The following is a 16,858-nucleotide window of genomic DNA, read 5'->3' as shown; positions in this document are numbered from 1 at the left end:
CAACATGACATAAAACCGTAGCTGATAAACCAGACTGCAATAGGCAATCACTTCAAGAATTCACTCTGGATAGTTGGTAGATATAGTCCCTATCATAGTCTATGGGCAAAATCCCAACTTGCCTTATGTGCTTTGCCATAGTCCAGAAGGTACTACAATTAGTTAATTTCTTCTGCACATTTGAATGCCTTACTTGGAGGGAGTCTGTTTTTCATCAATGTTGAAGGCATGTAATTTCATGGGTAGCATGGTGTCACAGTGTGACTTCAAAGCGCCAAGGTCCCAGGTTCGATTCCTGGCTTGGGTTACTGTCTGTGCAGTGTCTGCACGTTCTCCCCTAGTCTGCGTGAGTTTCCTTTGGGTGCTCCGGTTTCCTCCCACAAGTCCCGAAGACATGCTATTGGGTAATTTGGACATTCTGAATTCTCCCTCTGGTGACCCCGAACAGGTGCCGGAATGTGGCCAAAAGAATGGCTTCAGTTCTATCCTTCAGCAACTGGCTTTCTGGAGCAGAGCATCCGTGTCTGTTAAATGCTGTGTACAACTTCTATTGCTCGGCTTTAAAAAATATGTTTATCCTCCAACTTGTAAAGATGTGCCATTTTGACTTCTCTTTCCCCAACCACACTGCCTCTCAGATGGAGTTACCATTAAAAGGTTTTTGGGCCATGCCTAATAGGAACCAGGTTTAGACTTCCCATAATTGCCTCAGATATGATCCTTGGGACCAGTAAAAAGAAAAGTTTTGAATCCTCAGAAAAAGCCAAAAAATTGCATATGCTTTAATTCTGAAACAAAAACAGAAAAATGTGCTGGGAGCAGTCAACAAAACTATTTGCATTTGTGGAATGAAGGTGCAAGTTAATATTTTCAAAAATCATGGACCTTTCACCAAACAGGATCCAGATGTTTCAGACTGGAATTAAACACTCTTCTTTAAAGTAAATTTATTATTCTCTGATATCTTTGAATGGACGTTTTGTGCTCACTCTCCTCTCTCTCTTTCTAGCACAGGGCGAGTTGAGTTGGATAAAGTTTAGGGTCTTTGATCTGACTTCACCATGGAGGGGGAACCTGGGTTTTACACAACTGGAGGTGGAATTTCTGAATACAGGAGAACTTCCTTCCTCAGTACGTTTCTAGTCCATTGAGGAAAGTAACAGTGCTGGATCTAGGGCACAAGTGTTTCAGTGGGAGAACATTGTATGAATTGGAATTATAACAAAATTGGGTTTAAAGCGGCTAAGAAAAGGGACAGAGAAAAATCAATGGGCAACGTACCTGACTTGACAATGGTCAATTACAGTGATTTGAGACAGGATCTAGCACAAGATTGGCCAGGAAAATAGTAAACTAATGATGACAGGATTTCAAGGCAGAGATAGTTAAGAATACAATCTAACCCATTTCCATGACGAAGAAAGATGGGGCATCCAAAACTGCAGCTTCCTGAATGACATAGAAATTAAAATAAAACAGAAAATGGGGCTTAAGAAGTGTAATGTAATAATAATAATGTAGCAAGTACAGTCAAAGATCTGGCAGAATGGAGAGAATGCAGGAGGAAATTAATGAGCGAGATGAGACTATAAGAGGTGAGAGTATAAGAAAGATCAACTGGTAACAAAAGGGAACCTTTTACTTACATAGAATTTACAGTGCAGAAGGAGGCCATTCGGCCCATCGGGTCTGCACTGGCTCTTGGAAAGAGCACCCTACCCAAGGTCAACACCTCCACCCTATCCCCATAACCCAGTAACCCCACCCAACACTAAGGGCAATGTTGGACACTAAGGGCAATTTAGCATGGCCAATCCACCTAACCTGCACATCTTTGGACTGTGGGAGGAAACCGGAGCACCCGGAGGAAACCCACGCACACACGGGGAGGATGTGCAGACTCCGCACAGACAGTGACCCAAGCCGGAATCGAACCTGGGACCCTGGAGCTGTGAAGCGATTGTGCTATCCACAATGCTACCATGCTGCCTTGGTCCAGATGGAATCTATTCCAGTTGCTCAGAGAAGCTGGAGTACTGAAAGCAAAATCTCTAACATATTTAAACTATTTCAATCTTGTCGATGGTACAGAGGAGGTACAAAGGATGAGGAAATTATGTGGGAGGATTAAAGAAACATCGTTTTCAGAGGAGGCCGTGTGAAAACTAATAGAGCTATTCAAAGTTCAATAGAATAGAATCCCTACAATGCAGAAGGAGGCCATTTGGCCCATCAAGTCTGCACCAGCCCTCTGAAAGAGCACCCTACCTAGGCCCGCTCCCTTGCTCTATCCCTGTAACCCCACCTAACCTGCACATCTGTGGCAGGAAACCGTAGGTAACCCAAGCAGAACGTGGAAACTCTACAGACAGTCACCAAGGTTGGACTTGAACCCGGATCCCTGACGCTGAGAGGCAGAAGTGCTAACCACCGTGTCACCGTGCTGCGAGTGTGGATACAGTAGTAGAAACTGTTTCCTCTAGCAACTGAGTCAGTAATGAAAAACCACGGATTTAAAATAATTGACAAAAGGAGGGGAAATTAGAAATTTTAAGAACTGGAAAGTTGTACCTTAAAGGGTGGTGAAATTTAATTCCTATGGAAGCTATCAAAAGACAATTTGATGTGAATTTGAAGAAAACCAGTCGCGGTTTTGCAGAGTATGGAACTAAATTGGTTAGTTCTTTGCAAGAGCCAGCCAAGGCATAATGGCTGAATGGCTGTCTCCTGCTCTGTAAATTAGTATTAATGTGAAGTTTCCCTCGATAATACTTTATCTGCTTTGGCAGGGTTTTGGGGGTGTGGTTGAGAGGTCTTTGCCTCTAGAAAGATAGATTTGCTCTATGAAAAAAATTGATAAGCATAGAATACAAAATCTGCAAAAATCTTATCTTTTTCATGTGCACGTATTAAAACAATGTATCCTAATTTTTCTAAACCGCACCTGAATAAATATTTTGAAGCTTCTTCTATAGCTCTACTTAAAATGATTTTGCTGAGAAATTGGTGAAAGAAAAATATTTCTCTGATCAGTTTTCTTTCAACAATGTTAACAATGGCGTGTACAGGGTGGATAGGGTGTAGCTGTTCTCCTTAGTTGAAGAGTCAGTTATGAGGAGACACAAGTGAGGGGTTGGAGGTTTAGTGGGGATTTGAGGAAATATTTTTTTACCCAGCAAGTGGTGACGATCTGGAATGCACTGCCTGGAAAGCTGGTAAGAGGCGGGATGTCTCACATCCTTTAAAAAGTACCTGTATGAGTACTTGGCTCACCATAACATTCAAGGCTGCTGACAAGTGGGATTAGATGGGCAGGTCAGGTCCTTTTTGTGAGTCGGTGCAGACTTGATGAGCCGAAGGACCTCTTCTGCACTGCAGTATTCTGTGATTCTGTGAATGTTACAGATGGAAAGCACCAGGACAAGATGGTATATCCTTAGAAAGCTTTACAGGATTGGATGTGGTGCTTTTACTGAGCACCTTGGCATGGTGCTTTTCATGACCGATAGGAAACAAGCCCACTTCCACAGGACCAAAAGCTGTCAAAAAAAAACAAAGGCATGAAGTTAGACTACAGTAATTCTCAAGGCATCTTGCTTCAATTCATAGAATAGAATCATAGAAAAGTTACAGCATTGAAGATGGCCATTTGGCCCATCTTGTCCATGCCAACCTCAGGATACCCAGATGCCCTTTCTAATCGTACCTTTCTGCACCCGACCCATATCCCTGTAGCTTACAGCATTTAAGGTGCAGATCCAGGTCTTTTTAAAAAGAGTTTAAGGTCTCTGCCTCCACCACCCACACGGGCAGCGAATTCTAGAATTTCACTACCGTCTGTGTAAAAAGGTTCTTCCTCATGTCCCCACTACACCTTCTGCCACTTATCTTGGATCTGTGTAATAATAATAATCGCATATTGTCACAGGTAGGCTTCAATGAAGTTACTGTGAAAAGCCCCTAGTCGCCACATTCCGGCGCATGTTCGGGGAGGCCGGGACGGGAATTGAACCCACGCTGTTGGCCTCGTTCTGTATTACAAGCTAGCTGTTTAGCCCACTGTGCTAAACCCTGGTTCTAGAATTCTCCACCAAGGGAAAAAAATTACCCTGTCCACTCTTATCTCTACCCCTCCTAATTCTGTACACCTCAATAAAGTCACCGTTCAACGATCTTTGTTCCAAGGAAAATACCCCAACATATCCAATCTCTCCTTGTAGCTACACTTTTTTTTAGCCCTGGCAACATTCTTGTAAACGACCTCTGCACTCTCTCCAGAGCAATTATGTGCTTCCTGTAATCTAGTAACCAGAACTGCACACAATACTCCGGTTGTGGCCTCACCAGTGTCTTATGAAATTCCAACATTATATTCTATACCTCTGCCAATGAGGGAGAGCATTCCCTTTGCTTTCTTTACAACCGTGTCTACTTGAACTGCTAAAATCTATGTACACAGCATCCACTGCGCTATCTTCATCAGTCCTTCATGTCACTTCCTCAAATAATTCAATCAAATTTATGAGGCAAGGCCTTCCTGTAACAAATCCATGCTGACTACGCCTGACTAGTCCATTCCTTTGTTTGTGACACTTCTGTCAGGATTTGCCATACTTGACTAGATTTTGATCGGGATTCTTTTGATCGCGAGATCCAGAACATAGTGGATGAGAGGTTTCTACAGTCACAGCTTTATGTCTGGCTGAGGGTCCCTGGACTTTATTACGTGCCATCTTGTGGAGAAGGGCAGGGAGCAAATAAAAACCAATAAATTACATTTGTTGACTTGACCAAAGCTTTTGACTTCATCAGTGATCCTGGACTTTGGAGACTTATGGAAATTGGTTACCTGACAAAGTGCTTGTGTATTCTGAAACCACTCAAGTGATCGTATATTGATGATTGAATTGTTCACTATTTCAAATGGTGTGATATAAGGGCAAGCAGTGATTCCTGCTCTTTTTGCTCCCTTTAATGCAACTACCTGTAACTTGAGGCAGATAATGGGCTGCAAATCTGCACAAGGAAATTGTTCGATCTGACAACATCTGCAGCATTAATTGATGTCTAATAACAAATTATACAATAACTTTTGTATGCTGATAACTACACCCTTTTGATACTTTTTGAAGAGGATCTTCAGTTGTTAATGGATAGACATACAACTTCCAATACTAGCTATGTACTGAAATGTCTGTAGAAGCTAAAAGTTTTGCATCAACTAAATTCTTGGAATTTGCATGTTAGTTGTTTGACCACTGTTGCTGAAAGTTTAATTGATTATGGTCAAGGAGTTCACCTGTCTTGCAAGTGTACTATGTAATGATGGAATGAAATGATGGCTTAAATAATCTGAAGAACAACCTTAGCCTTTGATAGACAATCCAAACTTATTTGGATTCTGGACATATGGTTGCCATTAACCTGAGTTTTGTGGGGCAAACTGATGGTGAACTGTAATGAACACATTAGAATTTGTGTAATTTCAATTTAATGTTGAGGGTTTCTTCCAATGTTTCTGAACTGCTGTCTTAACCTTCTGTTAACTGTATCCCAATCAGAACTGCCAGTTGAAAGATGTTCTGTAATCTCTTTGTTCTGTAAAATGTACATTTATTCTTTGAATTGTTTGAAACAGCTGGTTTAGCAATGGAAGTTTGTAAAATCTGTTTTCATTGTAGTCCTTTATCAGCTATTTAATGTGGACATGCAGAAAAGAGCATTGACCTTAATTCAGCTGCATTGAATTTACAGTGCTTATTTTAAAATAAACAGTTTATGATTGTGATTTGAATTGGCATAAAACTTATCATGGTGATGCGATAATGTAAAAATATAAGTAAACAGTTGTAGTGTTGCTCCTGATTTATGCTCTAACATATCCTTACTGACATATTATTAAACATTGCCCAGTCAAAGGAATCACATTTCTAGTTGTGCTGATTTGCAGTTCATAGTGGCATAAGAATAAAAAACAAGATCCAAACTGACAATTTATGTTGACAACTTCAGTGCAATACTGAGGGTCTGCTACATTTTCTTTGTAGATGCCATTTTTCACAAGTTGTTCAACTGAAATCCCAATTTCTGGTGGATATAAAGTACAACATATCCCATGGCATGTCTTCTCAAAGCAGCAGCAAGTTCTGAATAATCTGGTCAGCATAATCCCTAAACCACCGGTAACTCAGATCACTGGTCCTTTGCAGTTTTTACTGTTCAGACTTTGCTGTTTGCAATTGGTTGCTGTTTTCTTACAAAATAAGTGTATTGGCTATGAATGGTTAGAAACCATTCAGTTAAAAGGCACGCGATAAATGCAATTTCTTTAAGGATAAATCATCTCCTTTTGCTATTGTAAACAGGCTATTTGGTTAACTTCGTAGAACCCGGGCAGCACGGTGGTACAGTGGTTAGCACTGCTGTATCACGGCAACAAGGTTCCAGGTTCGATCCCAGCTCTGGGTCACTGTCCGTGTGGAGTTTGCGCATTCTCCCCGTGTTTGCATGGGTTTCGCCCCCACAACCCAAAGATGTACAGGGTAGGTGGATTGGCCATGCTAAATTGCCCCTTAATTCAAAAAAATGAATTGGGTACTCAAAATTTTAAAAAAACTTGGTAGAACCTTGGTTGAAATAGCTTTTAGGTTGTTCCATGAGACCGTGTATTTTTTGTCCAGTAATATTGGGCAAGCTTTTATTTGTGAACTGGTTAGGTGCTTATGAGGAAGCCTGAAGACTAAATGTTCCCATTAATTTGACTATATTTCAGTAGATGGTGTTGAGACCTCTCTTTGCCCAAGCTTTGGATCATCTGACATGATATGTCGTTTTGTGACTTGGTGTCATACTTGTTTTGAAATGCTCCTGTGAAGTGCTTTGGCACATTCATGTAATGTAAAGATTACATTAAAGATACAATATAAATATCCATTGCTGTTTCATCTGACAGTGATGTAACAATGCTAAAAAAAACACTGTTTTAAAACTCTAGGTCCATATATTTAAACATTGAGTGAAAAATGTTAGCATCAGTTTGAACTGAGTTGAATGGATTTTGTGGAGCAGAATGCCACGATTTGGAGGGGTGGTGCAGTAGGCCATGATCTACGATTTGGACACCCTGATGGGTCATGACCATATTTGTGACTATTTTGGTAGAGGAGAAATGGAAGAGTTTAATAAAGATGCGAAATAATTTGCTACGCATGCTGGAAATCTGAAATTAAAATAAAAAGTGGTGGGGATGCTCAATATGTCTGGCATAATCTGTAGAGAGAAAAATAGGAACATGCAGAAACAAGTTAAAAGAATACTCAACCAAAGAAAGGAATCCGGAAAATGTGTAACTTCATGCACAAACATAATTTGTAAGCAAAAATTATTTCTGAAATAAAGGGTAACCAGAGTCAAAACTATAACATGCAAATCAAGGATAAGCATAAGAAAGGTAATGTACCAATGATTATTGTACGTATCAGTGTAAAAGTCAACTGCATGACTTTTGGCCTAAGAAATGGAATTTTTCAGATACAGGTATTCAACTTGTGATTGTTAATTACTTATTGGTAATTACTTACCAGTAATTTATATGGCTCAAGGAGTGGATCAAAGAAACCTGGAATTAGAGATACACGGGGAACCTTAACATTCAAAAGATTAATGCGTACTCCATGATCTCGTACAATGCCTTCGAGAGAGAATAACAACTATGCAGCTCAATTTAAAATGAAAGTTGAAACATTTGCCAAGAAGACTAGTGATTGTGCCTCAGCTAGAGAGTTTAATATTTCTGAGAAAAGAATTAGAGACTGGATAAAGGTATCTAGGAAAGCTGCTGAAAAATAAATGAGCCATCAGAGGAAAACTGCCCTCGTTGGAGACAAAGTGGCCAGATGGGTTAATGAGCATCTGCAAAATAGTTATATTATCACCGCAGAGCCATTGGACTCTGCCCCCAGAGAGGCAAAGAAAGATGATATTCCATATTAAAGGCCAGTGTCAGATGCTATACAAGGTTCATGAAAAGGTATGATTTAGTATTCTGTGAGAGAACAAAGATGTCATAGCGTTTCCCCCTGAAGATGATAAAATCATCAAATTTCAATGGTTTGTCATTCAAAATAGAGAGAAGAATGTGTTTTGGTTGACCTAGATTGGAAACTGGCTAAAATACAGTCATCAATATGTCATCAAGCAAGATCTTTTCCAAGATTGGTGAAAAAGCCTGTTTTTGTAAGGTTAACTGGCCTCGAAGATGCGATTCACAGTGATTCCATCTTGTATGGCAGATGGCACAAAATTAAAGCTGATGTTGATATTCAAGCGCATAACTCTCCACAAGGAGAAATACCAGAAAAGGTGTTGTTTGTCCATGTTTACAACAAAGGCAGTTGGGGAAAAAAAGAATGAAAATGTGGAATTTGAAACCAGGACTATGCAAAGAAAAATGTTTGCTTATCTGAGACATGTTCATCTCCCACCTTATCAACGATGTAGACTGTAGTGTCAGATCAACCAGCATTGACATGACAGATATTCTAAGTAATAGACTTACATTTGTTGTTCAATCCTTGTATGAGTCTATAAATGAACCTCTCAATGGCAATTTCTCAAGGATGTGGAACAATTAGATTTTGTAGGTTAAGAACAAAATTCACTCATTCGGAGGGGGGGTGGACATTGGGAGGATTGGGGGGAGGGGAACTGTATGTGTTAATGGTGACTTTGGGTGATTCCTGATTCCTTTTTGTTATTTGTTTATGTTAACATGCAGGCAGTTGCTTGGGGGTTGATGGGAGGATGGGATTGTTGTTGTTGATATGAGGATTGACATATTCTTTGCTACTTATTGTTTATTGTTAGTGGTGTAAATTCGGGAGAAAATGTGAAAAAGGAGGGAATAAAAATATTAAAAAAAAAAAAAAATTCACTAAAGTGGAAAAATGTAAGCACTCACGTTAGCAATATGGTGCCAATGGGTCATTGACATGTGGAATGAGCCAGATTCCAATATTGACAAAAAATAGTTTCATGTGGAATGTCGAACGTGCCCGATGATGCCAAGCATGGTTACCAATAATACCAATTTTTAGAAATGAAGATGAGGAAAATCCATTTGATATTTTAAAGCCAGGCGATTGGGCAAATTGTTCAGTGATTTTAGGTGGTGAGCATCGTGATTTTTGAAGGATTTCAATATGAAGCGTCGTAGTTCATTTTTCTGTGGAGGATTACGGAGATGGGGTTGGGAATGGAACTAGCTGGGTAGTTCTTTTCGGAGTCGGTGCAGACACGATGGGCTGAATGGCCTCCTGTGCTGAAAAATTCTATGATCCTTTATTTGCATACTGTTGAATGAAATATATGACATTTGTAATAGATGTTATGGAATAGATTTTAGTGAATGAATGTGAATTCTTTGGTGTTGGTTTTTTACTTTATTCCGTTTTGGTGCTGTTTTTTGGTCCAAAACGAGCATATGTGTCAATCTCTCAAAAATATTAACCTTTTATATGATGACCCTATGACATTTGCCTAAAAAATTGGTTTTCACAAATTTTTATTTTTCAATGAAGATATATTATTTGTTGTCATTCACTACCCTTTCCATATACATCATAATATGAGGGCAGCATGGTGGCGCACTGGTTAGCACAGCTGCCTCATGGCACCGAGGTCCCAGGTTCGATCCCGGCTCTGGGTAACTGTCTGTTTGGAGTTTGCACATTCTCCCATGTTTGCGTGGGTTTCGCCCCCACAGCCCAAAGATGTGCAGGGTAGGTGGATTGGCCCCACTAAATTGCCTCTTAATTGGAAATAATTAATTGGGTGCTCTAAATTTATTTATTTTTTTAAACTCATAATATATATATTTTAAAGTTTTGCTGCCTTTTTTCCTCTTTGCTCGAGATTTTTCTCCACTCTCTTTTGCTCTGTTCCTTTTATTTAGCCAACTTTAATTTCAGTTGCTATTTCTTCCTTGTTGCATTTTTTGTTTTTTATTTTAACAATCTCTCGTTTTCCTTCATTCTTGCACCCTGTCCTCCTGTGTTTTGTTCGCACTCTCCCTCCGCCTCCCCTTATTCCCAGTGCCTCTTGGCAACCCATTTTGCTCTCCCTAGTGCCTCCCATGTCTTTAGCACACTGAATTTGTGTTTTACCTACTTTTAAGTCTCTTCCTGAGACTAACTGAAGTGGCAATCAAAGCTTTGTTTTCTTTTAATAGATAACATTAGTTTTCACTCAGAGCATGAAGCTCGACTTGGAAGAGGAACCTGGGGAATTCTGAACAGAATTGAGCAGAGGCTGAAGAGAACGAAACTGAGATTTGGGAACTTTGGTGGACAGAATTAGAATTCGAGCAAATGATCAGAAATCCATTACATTGTCACATGGCACCACAGGGCAGTCACACTGCATAAACTGGGAAAATATTCATTAACTAGGCTCTCATGGTGTTGGATGTGTCAGGAAAGGAGAGCATTGGGATGATTCTTATTTTCATAGAACATTTTTATAGTTCAGAGATATAACTGTAGAAAGTGTGACAGACCTCTTAGGAGTCCTTGACAAAGAAACCAAACTACGCCTATGCCCTTACTGACATCAACTGTTCAAATCAGTTTGAAAATGTGAAGACAGTAATGGGACGTACCTCATAACTCAGTTTGTGCTAATTTGTTGACTTTTTGTTACAGGAGGGAAAATGTTCGACTGACGGTAGGATGGCAATCCTCTTCTAATTTGGCTCACAAAAAGGTACAGTAAATGACTTTCTGTAGTCAGATCCTTTTATTACATGGTTTATATTTTCTTTGCCAATTCTGCATAGCAACAGTATTTCACCTTTAACTGTCGCATCAATAATGGCCCAAGGTGCTCTTTGATTTAAGAAAAGAGGACAGCAGGTTAAATACAGGATATTTAGAGTGGTGACCAAAAAGCTTGCTCAAAGAGGTGAGTTTTAAGGAGGAGGAGAGGGGGGCAAGAGTGATTTATGAAGGGAGTTTCACAGGTTGAGTTCCATGCAGCTGAAAGCACTGCCACTTTATGATATTTCCACACGGGAGAAGGGATTTGGGAAAGGGAGATACAGAAGATGTAGCCAGATGAACAAAGCAATTGCTGTATCTGGGGGTTTTGTCATGCTGGAGGGGATGATAGGCATGGCAGATGAGTCAATGGATTTAAGGACCGGGGTGAGGATTTTAATTTGCAGTATTAAGGGAGTCTGAGCTAATGTTGTCTGTGAGGCTAGGACGATAGTGCAGAAGGTTGTGCCAGCATACCTCATATTGGCTCTGACACCATGATTGTAGTGTTGAAGTCCTGCACTCCAGAACTAGTTATTCTCCTAGCCACACTGTTTTGATATGGCTACGATACTGACATCTGCCTGAAGAATGTATCTGGGCAATTTCCACATATCCACAAGAACATGATCCGAACAGCCTCCTCTCATGCATCAGTAAAGTGGTGGCCTCATCAGTAATAAATTCAAGTGGCTCCACTCACCAAAAACCTGTTCAAAGATGCTTTCTCTTTTTCACAAGGTCAGAAGTTAGGCTGATCACTGATTCTGCAGCATTCACCTTAATTCATAACTTCAACAATCAGAATTTACCCAAACCAGCTTGCAGCAGGATATGGCCACCCAGACTGAGACGGAAAAATGAGAGGTAACATTTATGTAATTTATTGTCAGGCATTGACCACAGTCAACAAGGAACTGAAATAGCCCAGATACCTCCTGCTAGCTAACCTTGCAAAAATACCAATTTTCCAGCATCAACATCTTGAGTGGGGTGATTCGCTATCTGATACCTCAAAATTCAATCATATACAGAGTACAAGTCAGAAGGTGCGAGTAATGCACAAAATTTCACTGGGGGAATGCAGCCACATCAAAATATTGCCTGTGTAGCAAATTGTCGGAGCATTGTCGTGGTTCAAAAATAGTGATTCAGCATTGCCGTATTGAATTAATTAAACAAAGCATGGAAATAAATGCTGCCATACTGGTGTTTACTGCATCCTGAGAGGGTCCAATAATTAACATTCATTAAATTGGAAACAGAAAGTGCTGGATACTCTCAGCAGGTCTGGCAGCATCTGTGGAGAGAGAAACAGAGTTAACTTTTCAAGTCAATGACTTTTCATCGGAACTGGGAAAAATTAGAAATGCAATAAATCAGGTGAGATTGGAATGGGTGGTAAAAGGACAGAAGGAAAGGCGTGTGATAAGGTGGAAGACAGGAGGCATTAAATGGCGAGAGTTGGTGAAGCAGAGGCAAAAGGAGTGATAATGGGGCAAGTAAAGAAACAAAATGTTTCTAGAGAAGATGTGAATGGCAGAACAGCTGCTATCTGAAAACTAAAACAGATTTCCAGCATCTGCAGAGTTTTGCTTCTGTATTCATAAAATTGGGTATATTTAAATTACTGTCATGTGTTTAGATAGCTGTCATAACGATAAATAAAGCTCTTTTGAATTATGTAATCTTTGAAGCTCAAGATTGATTGTTCTCTAAAATCCCTGACATGAGCACTAGGAATAAGTAAGTTGAGGTATATGACAAGATACCCTGAATGTTTCTCCACCATACTGAAAGCTACATTTAACATGTAACTGATGGGGGAACGTCCAGTGGCGGCTATATGGTGAGTGGGCTCCCGCCATGGTACTTTGTTTTAGGCCTTTTTGCCCAATTTTTGGGTGATGTTTGGGGAAAATTTGATTAGTTTGAGGGATAAGATCCCCACAAAAGAGTAATGCACAACAAGTATAATACAAGGCAGAAGTTGGGCAAAGAAACGTCATCAGACTCCAAAGCCTCTCGAGCCTGGGTGGAGAAAATGGCGGAGGCTCTTGCTACAATTTTGGCCTCTCTGTGGACGGTCGACAATGCTGGCAAGCTTCTTGGCAGGCAAATTCAAGAAACAATGGCAGGCAGTTGCTGAAGACCTTGATAAGGCAATGGAAGGAGCTCTAGCCCCCATCCGTGCAGCCTTGGAGAAGATGGATCGGAAGATAAAGGAGCAAGGCATGGTGATACAAAAGGTGGAGGTGGCACAATCGGACCAGAGTGACCGGATTATTTCCCTGGGGTGGAGATGGCATTGCTGGCTGAAGTACGTTGAAGATCAAGGTAGACGAACTGGAAAATTGCTCCAGATGGCAGACTTTATGAATTGTTGGGCTGCTGGATGGTCTGGAGGGCCCAAATCCTTTGTACTATATGTCCAAGGTTTTTGGGAAGATGGTAGCGGAGGAGGGATTGCCATCCCCTCCCGAGTTGGGCCGGACCATCGGTCACTGAGGTACATAGAACATAGAACAGTACAGCACAGAACAGGCCCTTCGGCCCTCGATGTTGTGCCGAGCAATGATCACCCTACTCAAACCCACGTATCCACCCTATACCCGTAACCCAACAACCCCCCCCCCCCTTAACCTTACTTTTTCGGACGCTACGGGCAATTTAGCATGGCCAATCCACCTAACCCGCACATCTTTGGACTGTGGGAGGAAACCGGAGCATCCGGAGGAAACCCACGCACACACTGGGAGGACGTGCAGACTCCGCACAGACAGTGACCCAGCCGGGAACCGAACCTGGGACCCTGGAACTGTGAAGCATTTATGCTAACAACCATGCTACCGTGCTGCCCCAAAGGTAAAAGCCCAGATTTGGGGAACTACCACAGGCAATCATCGTCAGGTTTAACAGGTACCAAGGCAAGGAACGGGTCCTGGGGTGGGCGAAAGAGTATGATAGATGGGAGGGCAACGCCGACAGGATATAACAGGACGTGGAAGCAGAGCTGGCGAGGAGGAGTGTGGCATACAACGCGGCCGTGGCCTTTTTGAACAAGAGTAATGTGCGATTTGGTGTGGTGTACCTGGCTCACCTTCGAGTGACTTTTAAAGAAAGAGTCTATTACTTTGATGTGCTGGAGGATGTGAATCAGTTTGTTAAGAAGTATCAACTTGGTGGGAACTAAATATTTGTTAACTGTTAGGTGCATTTGTATCTATTGATTGTGGAATTTTTGTATTGTCGGTGAAGGCATGTGGTTATGGGGATTTGCTGGGGGTGGGGGGGTTTCTCGGCAGTTTTGGAGCTTGTGGGGTGGGGGTTGGTTTTCTATTTCCCTCTACCTTTTTTGTCTAAAAGTTTATTTGTGGGTGGGGGCTCTAGTTTTTGGTATAATTGTTTTTTTCTTTGTTTACTCTGTGCGGGGGTCACCCTGCTAGCTGTAAAGTTAGTTAACCTGAACAAACGGTGATGAATGTTTTGTCTTTGTTTTATTTTGTAGGGAGTTTGGCTGCCATCTTGGGCGAGCTTGGTAATGGCGCTTTTTGAGGTGTTGTTGGATTACCTCGCGTGGTGGGAATGACTGACCCTGGGTTTGGGTGGGGTGGGGTGGTAAGAGACCCCCCGTCCACTTGATAACTTGGAATGTAAGGGGGCCATATGGTCCAGCAAAAAAGTCACGGATGTCTGCACACCAGAAGAGGTTTGAAGGATGATGTTGTATTTTTACAGGAGACCCATTTGAGGATCAAGGACCAAACAAGGTTACGGAAGGACTGGGTGGGCAGCTGTAACATTTGGGTTTCAATGGTAGGGCACAGGAGGCTACAGTATTGATCAACAAGACGGTGTCATTTTCAGCTGCTACTACATTCACAGTGGGTTGTTGGCGGGACGTTGGTGGTTCTGGTCACCTTTTAAGCACCAAACTGGGATGATGTTGCATTTATTAAGGTGGTGGCTTCGATCCCGGATCTGGATTCACACCTACTGATTCGGGGGCGCACGTGCAAACATTGATTGCGTTTTGGATCCTAGTTTGGAAAGTTCAGGTCCCAAGTCTCTTGAGTCCAGCAGGGGTAGCGAATGCAATGGTGGAGGGGCAGACCTGTGGAGATTTATGTATCAGATTTAGGAGGGGTTTTTTTTAATCGCAACCCATCGGGTCTACACTTGGATTTATTTCATTCTGGTGGAGATGTTGAAGTTTTGCCTGTCCAGGACTAACTTCCATTATCTGGGAATCCGGGTGGCCCAAGATTGGGCCTTGCATCATAAACTTAACTTTGCTAGGCTGGTGAATGGGGTTAAGGTTGACTTGAAAAAGTGGGACTTTTTCCCTCTGCCTTGGCGAGCTGGTGCAGACTGTGAAAATGAACATTCTCCTGAGGTTTTTGTTTCAGTGTCTCCTAGTCTTTCTTCCCAAAGCTTTCTTTTGTAGGGTCAGTAAAATGATATCATCCTCCTTTGTTTGGGTGGTAAGACCCTGTGGATATGTCGGGCATTTCTGTAAAGAGAGAGGCAGTTGGGGGGTTTGGCGCTACCTAATTTGTTATTTTACTGTTGGGCTGCAAATATTGAAGAGGTGCAAAGGTGGCTTAGTGATCCAGATGCTGTCTGGGGGCGGATGGAGGCGTGCTTGTAGAGGTTAGAGTGTGAGGGCTCTGGTTACTGCCCTGCTTCCGTTTTCCCCTGCAAAATTCACTTTGAGCCCTGTGGTGCGAGTCACTTCGAGGATTTGGAGGCAGTTTAGGCAGCATTTTAAGCTGTGCTCCATGTCAATGTTAGCCCCTATTTGCAGGGACCATTTGTTTGTGCTGTCTAGCTTGAATTCACTGTTCAGGGCATGGGAGAGGGAGGGGGTGGAGAGGTTTGGGGACATGTTTATGGAAGGTAGGTTTGCCGGTGTGGATGAGTTTTGAAGTTCCAGCTTCCGAGAGCGAATGTATTCAAGTGCTTGTAGGTTCATGACTTTTTGCGTAAAGAGATTCCTTCATTTCTGCTGGCGCCATTGCCCTTGTTCTTGGATAGGGTTCTGTTCCTGCCCGAGTTGGGTGAGGGAAAAATCTGATATCTACTGGTGGATCTGGTCGATGGAGCAGATTTCGTTGGAGGAAGTAAAGAGAAAGTGGGAGGGTGAACTTGGTCCAGTTTTTGATGGAGGGGGGTGGACTGAGGCTCCTCACAGGAGCATCTATACCTCCTCTTCGGCTAGGCTCAGCTTGATCCAGTTCAAGGTGGTGCACATGGCACACTTGACCAGGGCGTGGATGAGTGGAGGATAGGTGGCCATTTCTGCTTGGGGCTGGAGGTCCTCGGTATCACCCAGTGTCTTGACCAAGCTGAGTGATTTGGTGGAATTTTCAGAGAACCCCAAAGTGTATCATGGAGTTCACCTGACCCACAACTTTTAACAGATTGAGGTATGGAGAGCACACAGCCCACTCTTCAGGCGTGGTACAGCAAAAATTGAAAAGTATTTTTAAAAGCAAAACAATGTTTATTCTATGAATTCAAATTAAACTTTTTAAAACATACAGTGAACATCTTAGCAACCATCAATTCAAATTCAACTCCCAAAGAATACAACACTAAGTAATCCTTGAGCTTTCCTTTTAACATCCATAAAACCGAAAACAAAACCTTTTAACAGAAAGATATCAGGCTTAATTTCACTACTGAGAACAGTTACCACGTTGAAATCAGCAAATGGACACTCATAAGCTTGCAGAGATTCACACAGATCCTGCTGTGATTGCAGCTTCTCCAAAACTAAAATGAAACCAAACCCGCCCTGCAGCAAAAAGCCTAAAGCGAAAGTAAAAAGCTGACAGACAGCCCAGCTCTACCCACTCTCTGACATCACTGCAGTAATAAACACCCATTTCTTAAAGGTACTCTCACTACAGATATTTATATACACACCCATTTATAAACACCCATTTCTTAAAGGTGCTCTCCCATGACACCTAGTTGGGTGATTTGGTGGAATTTGCGTATCTAAAAAAGGTCAAGTACACCATGAGCAGGTCGATGGA

At 41.8% G+C, this 16,858-nt stretch overlaps 1 protein-coding gene across 2 annotated transcripts in view; it reads left to right on the top strand.

Annotated features, from left to right (window-relative positions):
- LOC119970335 (spindle assembly abnormal protein 6 homolog) overlaps positions 1–16,858 on the top strand; it is a 90,228-nt gene that overhangs the window by 18,280 nt on the left and 55,090 nt on the right. For both annotated transcript variants that reach the window (XM_038804779.1, XM_038804778.1), the window contains exon 2: positions 10,701–10,761. In XM_038804779.1, coding sequence (XP_038660707.1) covers positions 10,701–10,761 — 61 coding nt within the window. The remainder of the gene's footprint in view (positions 1–10,700; positions 10,762–16,858) is intronic.

The sequence above is a fragment of the Scyliorhinus canicula genome, chromosome 8, assembly GCF_902713615.1.
Source record: "Scyliorhinus canicula chromosome 8, sScyCan1.1, whole genome shotgun sequence".
In the NCBI taxonomy this organism is placed as follows: Eukaryota; Metazoa; Chordata; class Chondrichthyes; order Carcharhiniformes; family Scyliorhinidae; genus Scyliorhinus; species Scyliorhinus canicula.
Note: the sequence above shows the minus strand (reverse complement) of the source record. Positions and strands in the feature narration are given on the sequence as shown.